The sequence below is a fragment of the Bos grunniens genome, chromosome 3 (genome assembly GCF_055505025.1).
Source record: "Bos grunniens cultivar Pamir isolate PY7600 chromosome 3, Bosgru_T2T1.0, whole genome shotgun sequence".
NCBI lineage: Eukaryota > Metazoa > Chordata > Mammalia > Artiodactyla > Bovidae > Bos > Bos grunniens.
This window is the reverse complement of record NC_141167.1, coordinates 111,111,668-111,132,753: the sequence shown is the minus strand read 5'-3', so window position 1 is coordinate 111,132,753 and position 21,086 is coordinate 111,111,668. Positions and strand designations below refer to the sequence as shown.

The 21,086-nt window shown below is 39.7% G+C and overlaps 1 protein-coding gene across 4 annotated transcripts in view; it reads left to right on the top strand.

The window, feature by feature from the left end:
* Window positions 1-21,086, top strand: part of LOC147376807 (interferon-activable protein 203-like) — a 112,923-nt gene that overhangs the window by 76,637 nt on the left and 15,200 nt on the right. For 2 of the 4 annotated variants that reach the window (XM_086393518.1, XM_086393517.1), the window contains exons 2-6: window positions 10,391-10,675; window positions 11,585-11,712; window positions 14,322-14,483; window positions 15,966-16,133; window positions 20,394-20,588. In XM_086393518.1, the coding sequence (XP_086249644.1) occupies window positions 10,411-10,675; window positions 11,585-11,712; window positions 14,322-14,483; window positions 15,966-16,133; window positions 20,394-20,588 (918 nt within the window). In that variant the 5' untranslated portion in view covers window positions 10,391-10,410. Of the gene's footprint in view, window positions 1-10,390; window positions 10,676-11,584; window positions 11,713-14,321; window positions 14,484-15,965; window positions 16,134-16,573; window positions 20,589-21,086 lie in introns of those variants that run through there. The other 2 variants (XM_086393519.1, XM_086393520.1) reach the window with 2 other exon arrangements.

The window sequence follows — 21,086 nt, the reverse complement described above, 5'->3', positions numbered from 1 at the left end:
ATGTTGGGATAGGTTCCTTCTATGCCAACTTTCTGGAGAGCTTTTATCATAAATGGATATTGAATTTTGTTGAAAAGCTTTCTCTGCTTCTATTGAGATGATCATATAGTTTTTAACTTTCAGTTTGTTGATATGATGTATCACATTGATTTGCATATATTGAAGAATCCTTGCATCCCTGGGATAAACCCCACTTAATCATGTTGTATAATGCTTTTAATGTCTTGTTGGATTCTGTTTGCTAGAATCTTGTTGGGGATATTTGCATCTCTGTTCATCACTGATATTGGCCTATAATTTTCTTTTTTGGTGGTATCTTTGTCTTGTTTTGGTGTCAGAGTAATGGTCACCTTGTAGAACAAGTGGGACGTTTCCTTCCTTGGCAATTTTCTGGAAGAGTCTGAGCAGGTTACATATTACCTCATCTCGAAGTGCTTGGTAGAATTTACTTGTGAAGCCATCTGTCCCTGGGCTTTTGTTTATTGAAAGATTTTTGATTATGGTTTCGATTTCAGTGCTCATGATTGGTCTGCTAATATTTTCTATTTCTTCCTGGTTCAATCTGGAAGGTTGTACTTTTCAAAGAATTTGTCCATTTCTTTCAGGTTGTCCATTTTATTGGTGTATAGTTGCTCATAGCAGTTTCTTATGATCCTTTGCATGTCTGCATTGTCTGTTGCAACTTCCATTTTTTTCATTCTAAATTTTACTGATTTAAGCCTTCTCCCTTACTGTCTTGATAAGTCAGGCTAACAGTTCGTTAATTTTTTTTTTTTAAATCTTCTCAAAGGACCAGCTTTTAGTTTTTTTTTTTTTTTTTAATCTTTGCTATTGTCTCTCTCATTTCTTTTTCGTTTATTTCTGCTCTGAGCTTTATGATTTATTTACTTCTCATAACTGGGCTTTTTTGTTCTTCTTTTCCTAGTTGATTTAGGTGTATGGTTAGGTTATTTAATGTTTTTCTTGTTTTTTGAGTTAGGCTTGTATTGCTGTAAGCTTCCCTCTTAGCTGCTTTTGTTGCATCCCATAGGTTTTGAGTTATTAAGTTTTCATCATTATTTGTTTCTAGGTATTTTTTATTTCCTCTTTGATTTCCCAGTAACCACTTGGTTATTCAGAAGCATATCATTTAACCTTTATGTGTTTGTGTATGTGTTTGTGGTAGTGTTTACAGTTTTTTTTTTTTTTTTTTCCCTTGTAGTTGATATCTAATCTTATGGCATTGTGGTCAGAAAAAACATGCTTAATGCAGTTTTATTTTTTAAAAATTTATCAAGGCTTGATTTGTGATCCAAGGTGTTATCTATCTTGGACAATGTTCTGTGTGCACTTGAGAAAAAACATGAAAACTGTTTTTGGATGAAATGTCTTATAGCTATCAACTATAGTCCAGTGTATCATTTAAAACTTGTATCTCTTTATAAATTTTCTGCCTGGATGATCTGTCTGTTGGTGACTGGAGTGTTAAAAGTGTTTAAAAGTCCCCCACTATTACTGTGTTACTGTTGATTCCCCATTTTATAATTATTAGCATTTTCCTTATGTACTGAGGTGCTCCTATGCTGTGTGTGTATATATTTATAATTATTATATTTTCTTCTTGGGTTGATCCCTTGATCATAATGTAGTGTCCTTCCTGTCTCTTGTAATGATTTTATGTTAAAGTCTATTTTATCTTATATGTATATTGCCACCCCTACTTTTTCCATTTTCATGAAATACTGTTTTCCATCCTTTACTTTCAGTCTGTATGTGTTCCTAGGTCTGAAGTGGGTCTCTTATATATATAGGAACCTTGTTTTTTTATCAATTCAGCCAGTTTGGTTGAAGCAATTGGTTCATTTACATTTACACTAATTATAGGAAATGGCAACCCACTCCAGTGTTCTTGCCTGGAGAATCCCAGGGACGGGGGAGCCTGGTGGGCTGCCGTCTCAGGGGTCACAGAGTTGGACACCACTGAAGCGACTTAGCAGCAGCAGCATGATCCTATTACCATCATTTACTTTAGTTTTTTTTTTTTTTTTTTTTACTTTGTTTTTGTAGGTCTTTTCTTTCTCTTGTGTTTCTTGTCTAGAGAAGTTCCTTTAGCATCTATTGTAAAGCCGGTTTTGTGGTTCTGAGTTGTCTTAACTTTGCTTATCTGTAAAACTTGATTTCTCCATCAAATCTGAATGATAGCTTTGCTTGGTAGAGTAATCTTGATCATAGATTATTTTTCCTTTCATCATTTTAAGAATATCCTGCCACTCCCTTCTGGCCTGTAGAGTTTCTGTTGAAAGACCAGCTGCTAGCCTTATGGGAATCCCCATATATGTTATTTGTTGCTTTTCTATTGCTACTTTCAATATTTTTTATTTGTGTTTAATTTTTGTTAGCTTGACTAATATGTATCTTGATGTGTTTCTCTTTGTGTTTGTAGTGTATGGGATTCTGAGCTTCCTGGATTTGGGTAGCTATTTACTTTCCCATGTTTGGGAAATTTTCAACTATAAACTCAAATATTTTTTTCATACTGTTTTTTCTTTTTCTTTTCTTCTTCTAGGATCCCTATAATTCAAATGTTGGTGTGGTTAATGTTGTCCCAGAGGTTTATGAGGCTGTCCTCATTTCTTTTTTCTTTATTCTTCTCTACTTCAGTTATCACCACCATTCTATCTTCCAGTTCACTTACCTGTTCTTCTGTCTCAGTTATTTTTTGGGTTCCCTTGAGTGCATTTTTAATTTCAGTTATTGTGCTTCTCATTGCTGATTGTCTATTCTTTATTTCATTGAGATCCTTGTTACACATTTTTTGTGTCTTCTCAGTCTGTGCCTCTTCTATTTATCTGTGCCTCCATTTTTTTTTGGAAGATTTTGGATTATCTTTACTACCATTACTCTGAATTCTTTTTTAGGTAGATTCCCTGTTTCTTTATTTGTTTGATCTTATGGGTTTTTACAATATTCCTTCATCTGCTGCCTGTTTCTCTCTCTTTTCAACTTGTTTGATTGATTGTATTTGCCATCTCCTTTCTACTGGTTGCAAGGTCAGGTTTCTCTTATTTGTGAAGTCTGCCCCCAGTGGGTGGGGATGGATCTGTGCTTGTGAAAGTTTCCTGTTGGGGAGACTGGTGTCTGTCCTGGTGAGTGGAGCTGCATCTTGTCTCTCTGGAGGGCAGTGCCGTGCTCAGTGGTTTGTTTTTTGGGGTGTCTGTGGGTTTGGTATGGCCTTGGGCAGCCTGCTGCTAATGGGCAATGTTGTATTCTTGTTTAGCTGATGGTTTGGTATGAGGCATCTGACACCGAACTTGCTAGCCTTTGGGTGGTGCCTGGTCTTAGTGTTGAAATGGAGACCTTTAGGAGACTTCCCACTGATTAATGTTCCATGGGGTCTGAAGTTCTCTGGTGATCCAATGTCCTGTACTCTGATCTCCCACCTCAGGGGTTCAGGCCCAAACCCTTATTATCACCCAAGACTCCACAAGGTATACAGCACAGAAAGAAAGAGATAGAAGGAAAAAAAAAAAAAAAGTGTGTGTGGTATGTGTGTGTGTGTGTGTATATATATATATATATATATATATATATATGGATATATATATAGATATACATATATAAAGATATACTATATATAAAGTGTGTATATAAAGAGTGATAGTAAGAAGAATGTCCTCCTCAGTCTTCTGTCATCCTCACCACACAGTGAGCATCAGCCAATCTGTCTACTCAGGAAGCCCTCCAATATTTCTAGGAAGCTGGTCTCTGGACATGCTGTGGGCACTGTGGGGTCAGTTCACACTCACATCTGGCCTAATTCCAGCTTGTACTTGCTTCCAAATCCCATAATTGCCCCCAAAGTCCACACTCTCAAGCTAATTGTAGATACTTAATCCATTGCACCTGTGGCTGCAGAAATAATTTCCTTCTTCTTCCTTGGTCACACAACCTCTGGTACTCAGCTTTGGTTTTGGCCCTGCCTCTGGTGCCTCTTTAGTTTTAAGTCTAGATTTAAGGGACTAGATCTGATAGACAGAGTGCCTGATGAACTGTGGCTAGAGGTTTGTGACATTGTACAGGAGACAGGGATTAAGACCATCTGCAAGAAAAAAAAAATGAAAAAAATCAAAATGGTTGTCTGAGGAGGCCTTACAAATAGCTGTGAAAAGAAGAGAAGCAAAAAGCAAAGGAGAAAAGGAAAGATATACCCATTTGAATTCAGAGTTCCAAAGAATAGCAAGGAGAGATAAGAAAGCCTTCCTCAGTGATCAGTGCAAAGAAATAGAGGAAAACAATACAATGGGAAAGACTAGAGATCTCTTCAAGAAAATTAGAGATACCAAGGGAACATTTCATACAAAGATGGGCTCAAGAAGGACAGAAATGGTATGGACCTAACAGAAGCAAAAGATATTAAGAAGAGGTGGAAAGAATACACAGAAGAACTGTACAAAAAAGATCTTCACGACCCAGATAATCATGATGTTGTGATCACTCACCTAGAGCCAGACATCCTGGAATGTGAAGTCAAGTGGGCCTTAGAAAGCATCACTACATACAAAGCTAGTGGAGGTGATGGAATTCCAGTTGAGCTATTTCATATCCTAAAAGATGATGCTGTGAAAGTGCTACACTCAATATGTCAACAAATTTGGACAACTCAGCAGTGGTCACAGGACTGGAAAAGGTCAGTTTTCATTCCAATCCCAAAGAAAGGCAATGCCAAAGAATGCTCAAACTACCTCACAATTGCACTCATCTCACACACTAGTAAAGTAATGCTGAAAATTGTCCAAGCCAGGCTTCAATAATACATGAACTGTGAACTTCCAGATGTTCAAGCTAGTTTTAGAAAAGACAGAAGAACCAGAGATCAAATTGCCAACATAGGCTGAATCATTGAGAAAGCAAGAGCATTCCAGAAAAACATCTATTTCTATTTTGTTGACTATGCCAAAGTCTTTGACTGTGTAGATCACCACAAATTGTGGAAAATTCTGAAAGAGATGGAATACCAGACCACCTGACCTGCCTCTTGAGAAACCTATATGCAGATCAGGAAGCAACAGTCAGAACTGGACATGGAACAACAGAGTAGTTCCAAATAGCAAAAGTAGTACGTCAAGGCTGTATATTGTCATCCTGCTTATTTAACTTCTATACAGAGTACATCATGAGAAATACTGGGCTGGAAGAAGCACAAGCTGGAATCAAGATTGCCAGGAGAAATATCAATAACCTCAGATATGCTGATGACACCACCCTTATGGCAGAAAGTGAAGAGGAACTAAAGAGCCTCTTGATGAAAGTGAAAGAGAAGAGTGAAAAAGTTGGCTTAAAGCTCAACATTCAGAAAACTAAGATCATGGGATCCAGTCCCATCACTTCATGGCAAATACGTGGAGAAACAGTGGCAATTGTGTCTGACTTTATTTTTCTGGGTTCCAAAACCACTGCAGATGGTGACTGCAGCCATGAAATTAAAAGACACTTACTCCTTGGAAAAAAAGTTATGACTGACCTGGACAGCATATTAAAAAGCAGAGACATTACTTTGCCAAAAAAAAAAAAAAAAGTCCATCTAGTCAAGGCTATGGTTTTTCCAGTAGTCGTGTATGGATGTGAGAGTTAGACTATAAAGAAAGCTGAGCACTGAAGAATTGATGCTTTTGAACTGTGGTGTTGGAGAAGACTCTTGAGAGTCCCTTGGACTGCAAGGATATCTGACCAGTCAATCCTAAAGGAAATAAGTCCTGGGTGTTCATTGGAAGGACTGATGTTGAAGCTGAAACTCCAATACTTTGGCCACCAGATGCGAAGAACTGACTCATTTGGCAAGACCCTGATGCTGGGAAAGATTGAAGGCAGGAGGAGAAGGGGATAACAGAGGATAAGGTGGTTTGATGGCATCACTGACTCAGTGGACATGAGTTTGAGTAAACTCTGGGAGTTGGTGATGGACAGGGAAGCCTGCTGTGCTGCAGTACATGGGGTTGCAAAGAGTCAGATGCGACTGAGACCCTGGTGTCTGTTCCCTCCCCATACACAACAGGGTGGAAGTAGCAGCTTATTAAGCCTCACTTACCCAGTTGGACTGGGAAGAGGGAGAGGTATTCAGACATAGTTATGGTATGTGGGGAGTGCCCACTGTGGCTGAGATCTGCCACAGTGTATTTCCCCCCCATCGCCACAGTCTGAGGTGGAATGTGTATTTCCCCCCCATCGCCACAGTCTGAGGTGGAATGTGTATTTCCCCAGGGGAATTGGTCCCAGGTCTTTGGTCCCTCAGCAGGGCAAAGTTGCACAGATTCCCAGGAAGGTATGAGCAGTGACTTGTACCTGAATGCAGCTTGATGGCGGCTGTAAGCCCTGAGGTCAAGACTGCAGTGGCCTCCTGTCCCCTACCTCTGGCATCTACACTGGTCAATCCCTCCTCTGGGATCACAAATGCCGTGATGTGTAGTCTCACCTCTGGCACTTATGCCGGCTTTGGGATATCTATCTCTGGGGTTGCGGTCCACAGCCATGGCTCATGCCACTTACGGCACTCACAAAGGTGACGTCCTATGATCTGCGAGCATGTAGTGTTGGAGGGTCTCTTGCCTCTGTGGCAGGCCCAGGATTTTCCCTGGACTTCCTAAGCTGTCATACTAACCCCCTCAGAGTATCTTCATAGCAACTCAACCCCAGTAATCTCCATAGGGTCCAACCCCCAAAACTTGAACCTCAGCACCCAACCCGCACTCACTGCAGTGAGCGTGCAAACAGTCTCGACTGGAAAGTGCTGATCAGCAATGATATCTGGGGTGAATCATCTCCATTCTGCCTGCTGAGGACCTTTTGATGTGTTTCTCTCTGAGGTTCTGAAGCTCTGTCCATCCCTGCCCATGAAGGGGTTTCCGAGTATGAGGAAACTTTTCATCCTTCTTGGCTGCTCCCCAAGGCACAGGTCCCTGTCCCAAGTCCTTTGTCTCTTCATTTTTCTATATGTTCTGTCCTACCTCATTCTGTGGAGGTTAGCTTGCCTTTTTGGAAATCTGGGGTCTTCTGCCAGTGTTTAAAAGTCTTCTTCAAGAGTTGTTCCATATGTAGATGTATTTTTTTTAATATATATATAAATGTGGGGAGGAAGGTGATCTCTCCATCTTGCTCCTCCACCATCTTGAAAGTTCCTCCTGTATATTAGTTTTGTATCCTTCAACTTAAGTGAATTCATTGATGAGTTTTAGTAGGTTTTTTGTGATGTCTTTATCTCATCTGCAAACAGTAACCATTTTAAATTTACCTTTGCAATTTGAATTCCTTTTATTTCTTTGTTTCTAGTTTGATTGTTGTGACTAGGACTTCTAATAATACGTTAAATAAAAGTGGGGAGAGTGGACATCCTTGTCTAGTTCATATATATGTGATTATTATAAGTTGCTGATCTAAGTTTAAATACATTTTAACAACACTGCATTTCCTCCCCATTACCATGTTTAAAATTTTGACATCATAGTTCACAACTTTTTGTTTTGTATATCCTTTAACATCTTATTGCATATATAGATGATTTGACAAATTTTATCTTTTAACCTTCCTACTAGCTTGATATATTACCTTTACTGTATATTTACCTTTACTAATAAGATTTTACCTTTTATGTTTCTTTACTTTTTACTTGGAAAAGTCCCTTTAGCATTTATTTTAAAGCTGGTTTGCTGGTGCTGAACTCTTTTATATTTTGCTTACCTATGGAACTTTTAATGTTTCTGTGAAATCTGAATAAATGCTTTGCCAGCGAGAGTATTCTTGGTTATAGAGTTTTCTTTTTCATCATTTTAAACATATCACGCCCCTCTCTTCCTGTCTGCAGAGTTTCTGCTGAAAATTCAGCTGATAGCCTTAAGGAAATTCCCGTGTATGTATGTTGTTTTTCCCTCTCTGATTTTAATATTTTCTCCTTACTTTTAATGTTTGCCAACTCAATTACAATGTATCTTAGCATGGTCTTCTTTGGGTTTACTCTGTTTGGGACTCCATATGCTTCCTGGACCCAGATGTCTGTTTCCTTACTGAAGTTAGAGAATTTTTTAACTACTATATCTTTAAATATGTTCTTTGCCCCCCTTTCTCTCTATTCTTCTCCTGGGACCCACTGTAATGATATGATGAATGATAACATGCTTGACGTTCTTCCAGAGTTCTCTTAAACTGTCCTCAATTTTTTTCTTTTTTTATTCTGTTCCGCTTCAGTGATTTCCATTATTCTGTCTTCCAGATCAATGGTCTTTTCCACTGTACTGTTTAATCTACTGTTGACTCCTTCCGCTATATTTTTCATTTCAATTATTATACTTTTTGTCTCTCTTTGATCTTTGTATTTTCTAATTTTTTGTTAAAAACTTCTAACTTCTCACTCTGTATATCCCATCTTCTCCCGAGTTTTTTTTGAGTGTCTTTAAGATTGCCTATCTCCATTTCACTGACTTCTTTTGAGGTTTTAGCTCATTTCCTCACTTGAAACACATTCTTCTGTAGCCTCATTTTTCTAACTTCCTCCTTTATTTCTGTGTATTTGCTACATTTGTTACATTTCCTGACCTTAGAAAAATAGTCTTTTGTTGAACATACCCTCTTTGTCCCTCCAGTGCATCCCTTCTGGTCACCAGAGCTATAAGCTCTGGGAGCACAAACCCTACTGTGAATTCTGTTTGTGAAGGGTCCAGGTTGTGTTTTCCTCATGAGACTCTAACGCCTGATGATCTGAGGTGGAGCTGAGATGGTGACACTAGTGCTGCAGAGCGGCTGCAAATGCAGACTATCTTTAGCAGAGAGGTTTGACTGCACAGAGACCATAATAAATCAATTGCTTGCAGACGTATCAAAACCCTTTTAGTGAATGGCAAAAGACAAGCTGCATCTGGTGGCAGGTTTTATAGTGGTAAGTGAGTTGATGTACTTTAAGTCAGAATTCAACACTTCTTTTAGTCCTCATGTGGCCTGCCCAGTATTTTATTTACCACTACCAACCAGGTCTCTTTTCCTCACTGTGTGCTAGTCTTGGTCACAATTTTTGTAAGTCCATAAGTTAACCCTTGCCAAAATGATTGAAATACAAATGTCACTGGAGAGCCCCTTTGAAAAGTTGGAAAGACCCAATGATGAGACAGCAGAAGAATCTTAAGATTGTAGGCAGAAAGAAAACTGGATTTAAAAGAAAGTACCAAGTCATCTTAAATTACAAGCTCATTGCACAGGTAATTCACATTCTCCAAGCCTGCTTTGTATAATATGTGGTGACTAACTATCCAACGAAGCCATGAAACCTTTAAAACTTCCTTGCAACATAGAGAAAAAACACCCTGCATTAAACATCGCCTTTGGATTTTTTCAAAAGAAAAACATATTACACAAAGAAAAGAAACAATTTTTGTAGGCCAGCACTTCATCAAATATGTCTGAACTGAGAAGATCATTCTTAGTGGCTAACCACATTGCTAAAGCTATAGTGGCTAACCACACTGCTAAAGCTAAGAAGCCCTTTACTGTATTATTGGTGAAGAGTTGATCCTGCCTGCTGCTAAAGACATTTGTTGTGAACTTTTAGGAGAGGCTGCAGTTCAAAAGGGGACACGTGTTCTTCTTTCAGCTAGTATCATAACTGGATGAGCTGATGAAATAGCAGAAGATATTGATGCACTATTGTTAGGATTAATGAGTCACTCTGGTACCTAATCCAGACTGAATTGTCTACTGGAGTGGGTTGCCATGCCCTTCTCCAAACTTCAAATCTCCATACATTCTGGTGGAATATCTGGAGATTGCCTCAAAAGCATTGAAAAGCCTGCTTCCATTTTCAACATCCTATCTTTGTGGAGCAGAGTTTTCTACAGTGACCAGAACCAAAATGAGATTACAGAGTAGACTGAGAATAAGCAACACACTCTGAGTGTCACTGTTTCTCATCACTTCCAAATGGGACTATCTATGTACTAATGTGCTAAGTTGCTTTAGTCATGTCTGACTCTTTACAACCCTATGGACCATAGCCCACCAGGCTCCTCTGTCCATGGGATTCTCCAGGCAAGAACACTGGAGTGGGTTGCCATGCCATCCTCCAGGGGATCTTCCTAACCCAGAGACTGAACCCATATCTCTTATGTCTCCTGCATTTGTAGCACCACCTGGGAATCCCCACTAGCACCACCTGGGAATCCCCAGTTAGTTGCAGGAAAACAAGCTCAGTTCTCCCACTGATTCTGCATTATGGTGAATTATATAATTATTTCGTTATATATCACAGCATAATAATAATAGAAACAAAGTGCACAATAAGTGTAATGTGCTCAGATCATCCTGAAACCATCCCTCCACTCCAGTTTGTGGTCTATATAAAGGTATAACACTATATGTTATTTTTCTCTTGTAGGCACATCCCTAATTTGAGAGATGGGGAATGACTACAAGAAAATTGTCCTGCTAAAAGGATTTCAGCACATCAATGACAAATGTTTTAACATGATTAAGTCTTTACTGGCCCACGATTTAAAACTGACTAGAAAAATGCAAGATGAATACGACAGAGTTAAAATTGCTGACTTGATGGAATTGAAGTTCCGAGGGCCTGACTGTGTTGACAAGCTAATAGAGTTGGTCAAAGAAATAGATGAAATTAAAGACCTTGCCAAAGTTCTTAGAAAGGAGAAGTTAAAAGGTAACTGGAAGAACCCTTATTTCTCACTCTCTCTCACTGACCTCAACTTTGACCTTGAATTGGTCAAAGTTTAGACCTCTCTTTCCCAACTTGAGACTCAGCAGCCATGACAATGGTAGCATTTTAGATGCCAAGAATTAACAACTTAGAGGATGTGTTTCCTACAAAGAGATCTGATGTGTTTTAGAGGGTGTATTTTGGGGGTGTGGGCAAAGAAAATACTAAGAGTTGATGAGAAAGTCTGAGGCTTCCATGCATTAGAAAGTTTAGACAATGAAGAAACAAAGTTAGAACATGTAGGTTTTTGAAGTATTTAAATCAGTTAATATGCATGCTCTATCATCACATTTACTTCATCATTTTTATACTTTCTAGAAATAAATATGAAACAGTACTTAAGCAAAAACCTACCTCTCAGAGATGTGAAGAACTCACCTCTTATAAAACCACCAGATTAGAAAACATATTTGAAAAAGTGGAATCCAGTATCACCATTTTGTCCCATCACAAGTTAGACTACATTTTCCTTCTTTGGTTTCAGTAATTCAAATAGATCTTCTATAGGTGTTGACCCATGACTAGCATCATGAAAGTTTAGTTTATTAAGAGGAAGATAAAGAATATGAGAGTTGTAAAAGGATTTGACTGAGATAGATGAGTCCAGAGGATAGGATGAATATGCTTGTTGTACAGGGGACAAGAAAGGAAACCACTGAGGATGTTTGAGACAGAATCTGTATCTATGTTGCTACTTTTGGCCACCTTTGGCCAAGTGAGGCTAATGCAGTAGAGGTAGATACAGCCATACCAAGATCCACCAGCAGGAACTGAGAGGAAACACTGTTGAAGGTGCTTCATGTATCTCGACCAGCTTCTTTGGATTTACCATGTTCTCTTTTATGACATCAGTTATAAAGAAAAACAAGGCAAAAGGAGCAACTCCAGCACAAAACCAGAATACGTCCAGTCTTGGGCAATCCACATCCACTGCAAATGAAGCTTTGGGATCCGAATCAGTCAAGGATACACCTGTGAAGGTAGGATGGCTAAGGTTCCACAGAAGGAGTTTTTACTATGGCTTTTTTTAATGAGCTCTTAGTTCTTTATTCATTTCTCAATGTAAATAGAAGAATCAGAGAAAAGGGGAACCGGGGCAAAGTGAAAATGAGTTTCAGAGTCAGTAAATTAATAGGTAGTGACTACCCACTATGTTTCTGAACTACTGTGCACTTTAACTTATATAATATAATTCTGATTGATGGAAATATGGAATCATTACTCCTCTTCTAGAAGTATATTAAAACAGCAATCATATTAGGAAAACAGTTTACCAAAGTTTGCCAAAGCTTACCCAGATAACCACGATGGTATGGTCACTCACCTAGAGTGAGACATCCTGAAGTGTGAAGTCAAGAGGGCTTAGGAAGCCTTATTATGACCAAAGCTAGGAGTTGATGGAATTCCAGCTGAGTTATTTCAAATCCTTAAAGAAGATGCTGTTAAAATGCAGCACTCATTAGGCCAGCAAATTTGGAAAACTCTGCAGTGGCCAAAGGACTGGAAAAGGTCAGTTTTCATTCCAATCTGAAATAAAGGTAATGCCAAAGAATGTTCAAATTACTGTACAATTGCACTCACTTCACATGCTTCCAAGATTATGCTCAAAATCCTTCAAGCTAGGCTTCAGCAGTATGTGAACCAAGAACTTCCAGATGTACAAAGCAGATTTAGAAAATTCAGAGGAACCAAAGATCAAATTGCCAAATACTGCTGGATCATAGAAAAAGCAAGAGAATTCTAATAAAAAGAAACATCTCAGATGGTAAAGAATCTGCCTGCAATGCAGGAGACCTGAGTTTGATTCCTGAGTTGGGACAATTTTCTGGAGAAGAGAGTGGCAAACCACTTCTGTATTCTTGCCCAGAGAATCCCATGGACAAAGGAGCCTGGTGGGCTACAGTCCATGGGGTCAACAAAAGTTGGACATGACTGAGTGATTAACACTTTAAACTTTGAACTGTGCTTCACTGACTATGCTAAAGCCTTTGTGTGCATGCTCAGTCACTCAGTCGTGTCCAACTCTTTGTGGCCCTATGGACTGTAGCCCACTAGGCTTCTTAGTACATGGGGTTCTCCAGGCAAGAATACTGGAGTGACTTGCCATTTCCTTCTCCAGGGGATCTTCTTGACCCAGCAATTGAAACCGTGTCTTCTGCATCTCCTGGATTGGCAGGCGGATTCTTTCCACTGTGCCACCTGGGAAGTCCTTGTCCCACAGCCCTTGCTGTACATGCATGCCATCCCTCTCTGTCACTGCCAGCCCTCCCCAACTTTGACTGTGTGAATCATAACAAACTGTGGAATATTCTTAGTGAGATGGGAATACCAGACCACATTACCTGCCTCCTGAGAAAACTGTATGAAGGAAAAGAAACAATAGTTAGAACTGGACATGGAACAAGGGGCTGGTTCAAATTTGGGAAAGGAGAACCACAAGGCTGTATGTTGTCACCCTACTTATTTAACTTATATGCAAAGTAAATCATGCGGAATGCCGGTTGGATGAAGCACAAGATGGAATCAAGATTGCCAGGAGAAACAAATAACTTCAGATATGCAGATGACATCACCCTTATGGCAGAAAGTGAAGAGGAACTAAGGAGCCTCTTGATGAAAGTGAAAGAGGAGAGTGAAAAAGTTGGCTTAAAGCTCAACATTCAGAAAATGAAGATCATGGCATCCTGTCCCATCACTTCATGGCAAATAGATGGGGAAAAAGTGGAAACAGTGGCAGACTTTATTTTCTTGGGTGCCAAAGTCACTATGGATGGTGACCATAACCATGAAATTAAAAGATGCTTGTTCCTTGGAAGAAAAGCTATGACAAACCCGCTGCTGCTGCTGCTAAGTTGCTTCAGTCGTGTCCAACTCTGTGCGACCCCATAGATGGCAGCCCACCAGGCTCCGCCGTCCCTGGGATTCTCTAGGCAAGATCACTGGAGTGGGTTGCCATTTCCTTCTCCAATGCATGAAACTGAAAAGTGAAAGTGAAGTCGCTCAGTCGTGTCCAACCCTCAGCGACCCCATGGACTGCAGCCCACCAGGCTCCTCCGTCCATGGGGTTTTCCAGGCAAGAGTACTGGAGTGGGGTGCCATCGCCTTCTAGATAGCCTATTAAAAAGCCAAGACATCACTTTGCCGACAAAGGTCCTTATAGTCAAACCTATGGTTTTTCCAGTAGTCATCTACAGATGTGAGAGTTGGACCACAAAGATGTCTGAGTGCTGAAGAACTGATGCTTTGAAATTGTGGTGCTGAAGAAGACTTTTGAGAGTCCCTTGGACAGCAAAGAGGTCAAACTAGTCAATCTTAAATGAAGTCAACCCTGAAAATTAATTGGAAGGACTGACGCTAAAGCTGAAGCTCCAATACTTTGGCTACCTGATGCAAAGAGCTGACTCTTTGGAAAAGACCCTGATGCTGGGAAAGATTGAGGGCAGGAGGAGAAATGGGCAACAGAGAATGAGATTAACTAGAATGAATACAACTAGAATCTAGTAATAAAAAGTTGATTTTCTCAGTAGTGAAGATGTATTTCATTTCTCATTGAAAACTACTAACCAGACAGGGGAAATCCTACTTTCAGAAAAAGAAAACCACTAAAACTAATGAATCTAAGAGGAGGAAGCTAACCGAGGAGCAGAGTCAGCTTCCAGGATCATCAGTAATGAGCATAGAGTCAACTAAGGGCCTTCTTCAGACTCCTCAAATGCCTCCATCAAAGCCATCCAGCAGTTCCTCAACCAAGGTACCATTTTCCTGTTCCTAATACATGTCCCTCCCTACAACATATTATAAGAATACTCATTACCCCGAAAGAATCTCTCAGTATTCCTTTCCTAGATACAAACTTCTTTATGCAATCAAATCACCCAAAAACTTATCAAATAAAATATTGAGGCCAATTAAATCAATGAATTAAAAAAATGTTGAGGCCTCAGTGTATTCTAAGTCCTTGGACTTTTGGACATTTTTACATTTATGAATAATTGCTGACCTTACAAATGTGACAGGCCTATGGAGGTGGCCAGGCAATTAGACAGGAATATAAGGGTATGTTTATCCCCAACATTTCTGTTTCCTTTCACCTCTTTTCTCTTAACTGCACCTCTAGATTAGTTCTCAGCACTCTATGCTCCTTCCCATGTCAGGTATTTGCACACAGGCTAATTCCTTGATTTGCATTCGTGATTCATGTTGCTTTAATGGCTAAATTAATTCAACCATCAGGTACCAGCCTGAATTCCTTCCTCAGCATGTCCTCACTGAGACAACCCTCCCCAAAACTTATAGATAGTCTCATTTTTTATTGCCATTACAGAATCCTTTACTATTCCTTTATAGTATGTATCACAACTGTAATAAATTTGTTTTTCTTCTCTTCTGGACAATGATCTTGGAGTATAGATACTCTATCAAAAAGGAATACAAGACAGGGGTGGGAAAGTGAGTCCACAGCTGTAGGCATCAACCTCTATCCCAACCTGCTTTTTATTTTGCTCTGGGTTACATGAAACCTGGAACTACGGAGCATGTGTCTGAGATGAATGGGAAGGAAAAGATTCCCCCAAGATAAGTGTCAAGGGTAGGCAAGGGCAAGATTTAAACCACAATCTCTAACACAGTTTCTTACCCAAGACCCAAGTTGCCCTCTAACTCAGTCTATATCTTCACCACCACCCCACACATTCCACTTGAAGACAGAACTAGATAAGGGGACTTTAAATTTGTGGTTTTGTTGTGGTTGTTGTCATTGTTCTTATTAGTCACAAGAGTCCATATTTCTCCTAGTAATCTTCCTCAGAAGATCAGTAGGTTTGTAGAAGCCTATAGAATGGATATTAGAAACCCACTTGTGTCTTTTCTTGATGAAAAAGTCATAGTTAACAGACATCCTTAAGTGCAGCCAACTTTGGGCTGAGATTTGCTTCTCTTATAGCCAGGGAAGGTTATCTACTTGCTTTGGCCTGTTCACATCAGATGTAGGATCCAGATTCCATCCCCAAACCAATGAAATTTTGTCTGAGCTTTTAGTATTTGGAGAGTGAAATTTGTAATCATAGTTGAGGTAGGTAAAGGATAAGTAATACAGGTATCTGAATATGTGCTATTAGTCCAGAAAAAATTGAAAAGTTCAGATTGAACATTTAAAAAGACAAAGGATGCTGTATTCTCTGTGATTTTGAAAGTCATTTTCAAGAACTAAGAAAAAAAATCTATTTTTATCTAGAAAAAAAGTGACACAGCCACCAAACCTAAGGACGTAAAAAGGAAGATTATACCTTATAACCAGAGTCAGCTTCCAGGAACTTCAGCAACCAGCTTGTACCCAACTGTGAGCAGTGACCAGAGGACTCCAATTGTTCTACCAAAAGAATTCAGCAATTTCTCAATCAAGGTACTGGCTTTTTGATCCCATTCCTTGTACTTCTTACAACATAAGTACAAGAATTATCATCATCGAATTTCCCATTTATTCATTGATTATAATTTCTCCTTCATTTATCAGTGTTTAGTCTGTGATCCCACTCTATTCTAACTCCTTGTTAATTTGGCTATTTACCAAAGCATGAGTTCATGAAACCTCCAATTTTGAGAGGTTTACTGTCTTGTATTGAATAGAAAGAGGAGGGAAAGATGACTAAACAAGTCAAAATGAGCGTGTCTTTACTTCATACATTCCACTTTCCTTCGGCCCTCTTCCCGTTTGCTCACTGACCACATGGCAGGGTTTATTTTCAAAGTCCGGTGCTCCTTCTCAGGTCAGATGTTTTGACATAGACACTTTCCGTGTTTGAAATCACTTGTCTTGAGTTGCAAACTTTAATCTCTTCCTAGGGCAAGTCCCTGCTGATACCTGCCCACTCTCAGAATATATTAGGTATTCCTCTTGTTTGCTTTCAAAGGTCAGTTTACTTTCTCTTTTTTAGCACTTACTGAAACTATAATAAATGTACATTTTTATTTGTTACTGGACTATAATATAAATTATAAGGTGCCTGTCAACTGAAAAAATGCACAATCTAAAAGTTAAGAGTTGTTTTATTCAGCAGACAAATATGAGGACTTAAGATGAGGACACGGATTCTCAGATAGCTCTGAGAGAGCTGCTCTGAAGAAGCAAGGGCGGGGAGGCAGGTTATACAGGAATCTTGTAACAAAGACCAGGCAGTCAGAACATCAAATGTTACTGTTTGTAAAGAGAACCTGATGTCTCAAGAAATTTAACACATTTTTATATACAGAAAGATGCAAGGGTCTGGGCTCACTGAAATAATCCCTTTGCTATAAAGTTCAGCTATCTGGGGACAGTATCTTGTGCTTCCTTACCCTGAGTCTCCTGAGGGGACACCGTCAGGATTGGCTGAAGCAGTTGACTGCTTGCTGGAGGGCATTTTGCTTCTATCCTGAGTTCCCTCAGGGCTTATAGTGCGGGCAGCTGTAATGCGATGGCTTGATGGCCACAACATCCTCAGTTTACTGATACAGCAGGCAGCGTTTTTCATTCAAAGTGCCCTATTCCCAGGATAAGACCAGATCAGGATGGAAAAGTGAGCGCGCTCACACATGTGCATCAACTCCTATCCTCGCCTGCCTTTATTCTGTCCTGATATGACCCTGTGGTTACCATCACACTGGGGTACAACACCTATTCCTGCAGCAAATAACCAAGTGACCGGAGGAATAGGCCAAAGCAGCATTTAAATCACGAAAATATTTTGTCACCCAAGTTCCAGGCTGCCCAGGCTGAAGCCCGCTATACGAATCCAAGCATAGCAGTTGAAGACATTTCTTTTGACATAGTTGTTCAAGTTTTATCATGTTATGGTTTTTATTACTGTTAACTCTGATAATTAGTAATGCCTCATGTAGTCTCTCTTTGCTTTATTTATGGGATAGAGCTAGTAATCTGTGCCTGTTTGCCTCTAGGTCCAGATGGCCTTGGTCTAGTCATTGAAACCTCAGACCCGCTGTCAGTCTGCTTGTGACAATAAGATGCATGTACATCACAAGTCAACTCTGCTTTTCTATGCATACAGGCTTAGAATTGACACTTTCTAAGGTCCCACCTGCCTAAATTTGTGAAATAGTCATTTCTACTTTCATATGAATCATTCTGCTGCCCCCCAAATTCCCGGGAGCATAGGAATCCCAGAGAGGCCCATCTATCCCCTTGGCCTCATACACCTAAAAACACCTTGCAATCATTTCTCCTTTGGGGCCCAGTCACTTCAATAGGAGGCATGAAACAAAAAGGATCTGGCCATTCTGCTGGGAAAGAGCAGGAAAGCCTTGCTCCCTCATCATAGGGTTTCCCAACTATTTTTTTCTGTGATATGCAGGCTATGTTTGGGATTCAGAGACAGAAGCAGACCAATATTTTCTTTGATTCCTACTGCGGTGTCTCCCTGAAAGCAAATACCACATATTGGCATGATTTAAGAACCAGGTGGAGTTGTGAAGGATACAAGACAAGGGAAAAAAATCCATTACTATTTTTAAATACTATCCACCCAAATAGTATATTTTAGGGATCTAAATCCTGCTTCTATGATGGAAGTTTTTGTTTAACTGATTGTGAAAACCAATCATGATGCTCTTGTCAATGTGATTAAATTAGTAGTAGAGGTGAATAGCGGAGAAGGCAATGGCACCCCACTCCAGTACTCTTGCCTGGACGTGACTTAGCAGTAGCAGCAGAGGTGAATAGAAAAGTTTCTTTAATAAAGTCCTTCCAATACCACCTCTATCTGGGATTTCCATTGAGAAGACCAGAATTAAGCATGAAACATCTGTGGATCAGAGCAGAAATAGAAACTCCCTGTGTCTACTGTAAAATAATAATGCAGTGATATTTCTATGTATGAAATACACTCAATGGTGCTAGACTTTTAAGATATGGGTTCTTTGTGTACATTATCTCATTATTCTTCATAACACCTCCTGAGGATGCTATTGTTAATCCCACTTGACATATGAAAATGCTGAAGTTCCTAGGGTTAAAAATCTTCTCCTAAGTCATGCAGAAAATAAATATTAGAGCCAGGATTCAAATCTGCTGCTGCTGCTGCTGCTAAGTCACTTCAGTCGTGTCCGACTTTGTGCGACCCCGTAGACTGCAGCCCACTAGGCTCCTCTGTTCCTGGGATTCTCCAGGCAAGAACACTGGAGTGGGTTGCCATTTCCTTCTCCAATGCATGAAAGTGAAAAGTGAAAGTGAAGTCGTTCAGTCGTGCCCGACTTTTAGCGACCCCATGGACCTCAGCCTACCAGGCTCCTCCGTCCATGGGATTTTCCAGGCAAGAGTACTAGAGTAGGGTGCCATTGCCTTCTCCAGGATTCAAATCTAGCTTAACTGAATTCTAAAACGTGAGCATTTAACAGCATATATTGCTCCCACAGTCAGAGCATAGACTGCTTCAATATCTGAAATTTACCTCTAAAAATTTATATCAGATAATGTTATGTCTCAGATTTGTTTTCATATCCTAGGCTCTCAAGCCTTCTAATGAGAAATGAGGTGACAAGGGAGGTGAGAGAGTATCCTAATCAAGAAGCTACATGTCAGAGACAGTCATTTTAATCAGGTCCCTCATCTAAAGTTTTATCAGCAACTGGTACTTTATGAATTGGTTAAATGGATGCTCGAAGTGGTAAGAACTGTGGCAATTCTACACTGTGCATGTTAAGTCGCTTCAGTCATGTCCAACGCTTTGCGACCCCATGGACTCTAGCCTGCCAGGCTCCTCTGTCCATGGGATTCTCTAGGCAAGAATACTGGAATGGGTTGCCATGCCCTCCTCCAGGGGATCTTCCTGACCCAGGGATAGAACCTGCGTCTCCTGCAACTCCTGCATTTCAGGCAGATTCTTTACCACTGAGGCACTGGTGAAGCCCTCTATACTGTAGAATGTTAGAAATAGTCTTTCATGGGTAAAACCAGAGATGGTCAAGATACATTATTTCATAAACACTTCCTGCCCTGGCTTAAACAATTGTAAAAATTCAAGTACTAAAATTGTATATGTATGGGTCTGTACCCTGGGTGAAATTGCAAATGGGTTTGTGCATTGTTCATAGCGATGAAAGATTTGGTTGCCTGATAGAGACTAGGCAGACAACAGAATCCCTCCTAAGGGTTTATGAATTTGAGGTAATATCTCTGGTATGTTGACAAACAGAGCATTGAAATGAATGGAGACCTGGGTTTCCTAGATTTGAAGAGCAGAGGATAGAAACCATTTTGCTTATTTGGTAAATACATGAGGTAATGAAAGACTTAATGAGTAAAAATGTTCATGAATGCAGCCTATGTTGTTCCGAGACCATTATAACCTGATAGAATTTCAAGTGTTGTCTTAGTAAAGTTGCAACAGAGGTAGAGCCAGAATTCCAAAACAGACCAATGACATTGCAATTACCTGAGTTTTAACATTGCAGAGAGAAGTTTGCAATCCTAGTGAGGGGCAAAGCTGGGGAGGTATTGGGAGTGTCAGAAGATGTGCTCTTATTCCAGAGAAATTTATTATTCCAGAGAAAATTGGCAGAGTGTGGATACTGTGGTGTCTGTGACAGAGAAAGACAGACAGATACAGAGAAAGATGGAGGGTAAGAGAGAAACATTATTGTTCATATGATATTGAAAATCATTAACCAGAAAGAAGAAAATGCACATCTTTCAGTTGGAAAAATAGAAGACATGACCACTAGAACTGCTGACCCCAGGATGAAACTATCCCTGGAGCAGAGTCAGGTTCTGGGAATTCCAGCATACAGCACAATCCCAACTGAGAATTGCCTCCAGACTCCTCAGAAGCTGCCACCAACTACATCCAGCAGTTCCTCAACTAAGGTACCAGATTCTCATTTTCAGTATTTCCCTCTTCCTACAATATAATGACAGGGACCAATAGAACTATAAAAGAACTTCTCGCTAATCCCTTACAGTATCCAATTCTTTATTAATTAGGTCACACATGTTGTTACTGAGTGTGTACTTTGAGATCCTACTGGCATTCAAATTCTGAATCTCACTATGCTGTGCTTTGCTTTAGGATAATCTATGGCCGAGTGTGCACCTAAATCATTCCTCTTCAGTAGTGGGTATAATTAGTAATTTGTTTAATTTTATTTTTGTGTTTCCTTCAATACTATGAAAGAGAGAAAGTTTCCTTATAGTTTTCTCACTATGAAAGAGAGAATTTAGGGTGCAATAGGGTAGAGAAACATAGAAACACAGCACTATTGTCTTTTTCTTTTGGAAATAATATCATCCATATTAGGATGCAGAAGTTTCGGGAATGAAGATACATGGACAAAGATAATTAATGTTAACTGTCTGAAATCTCCC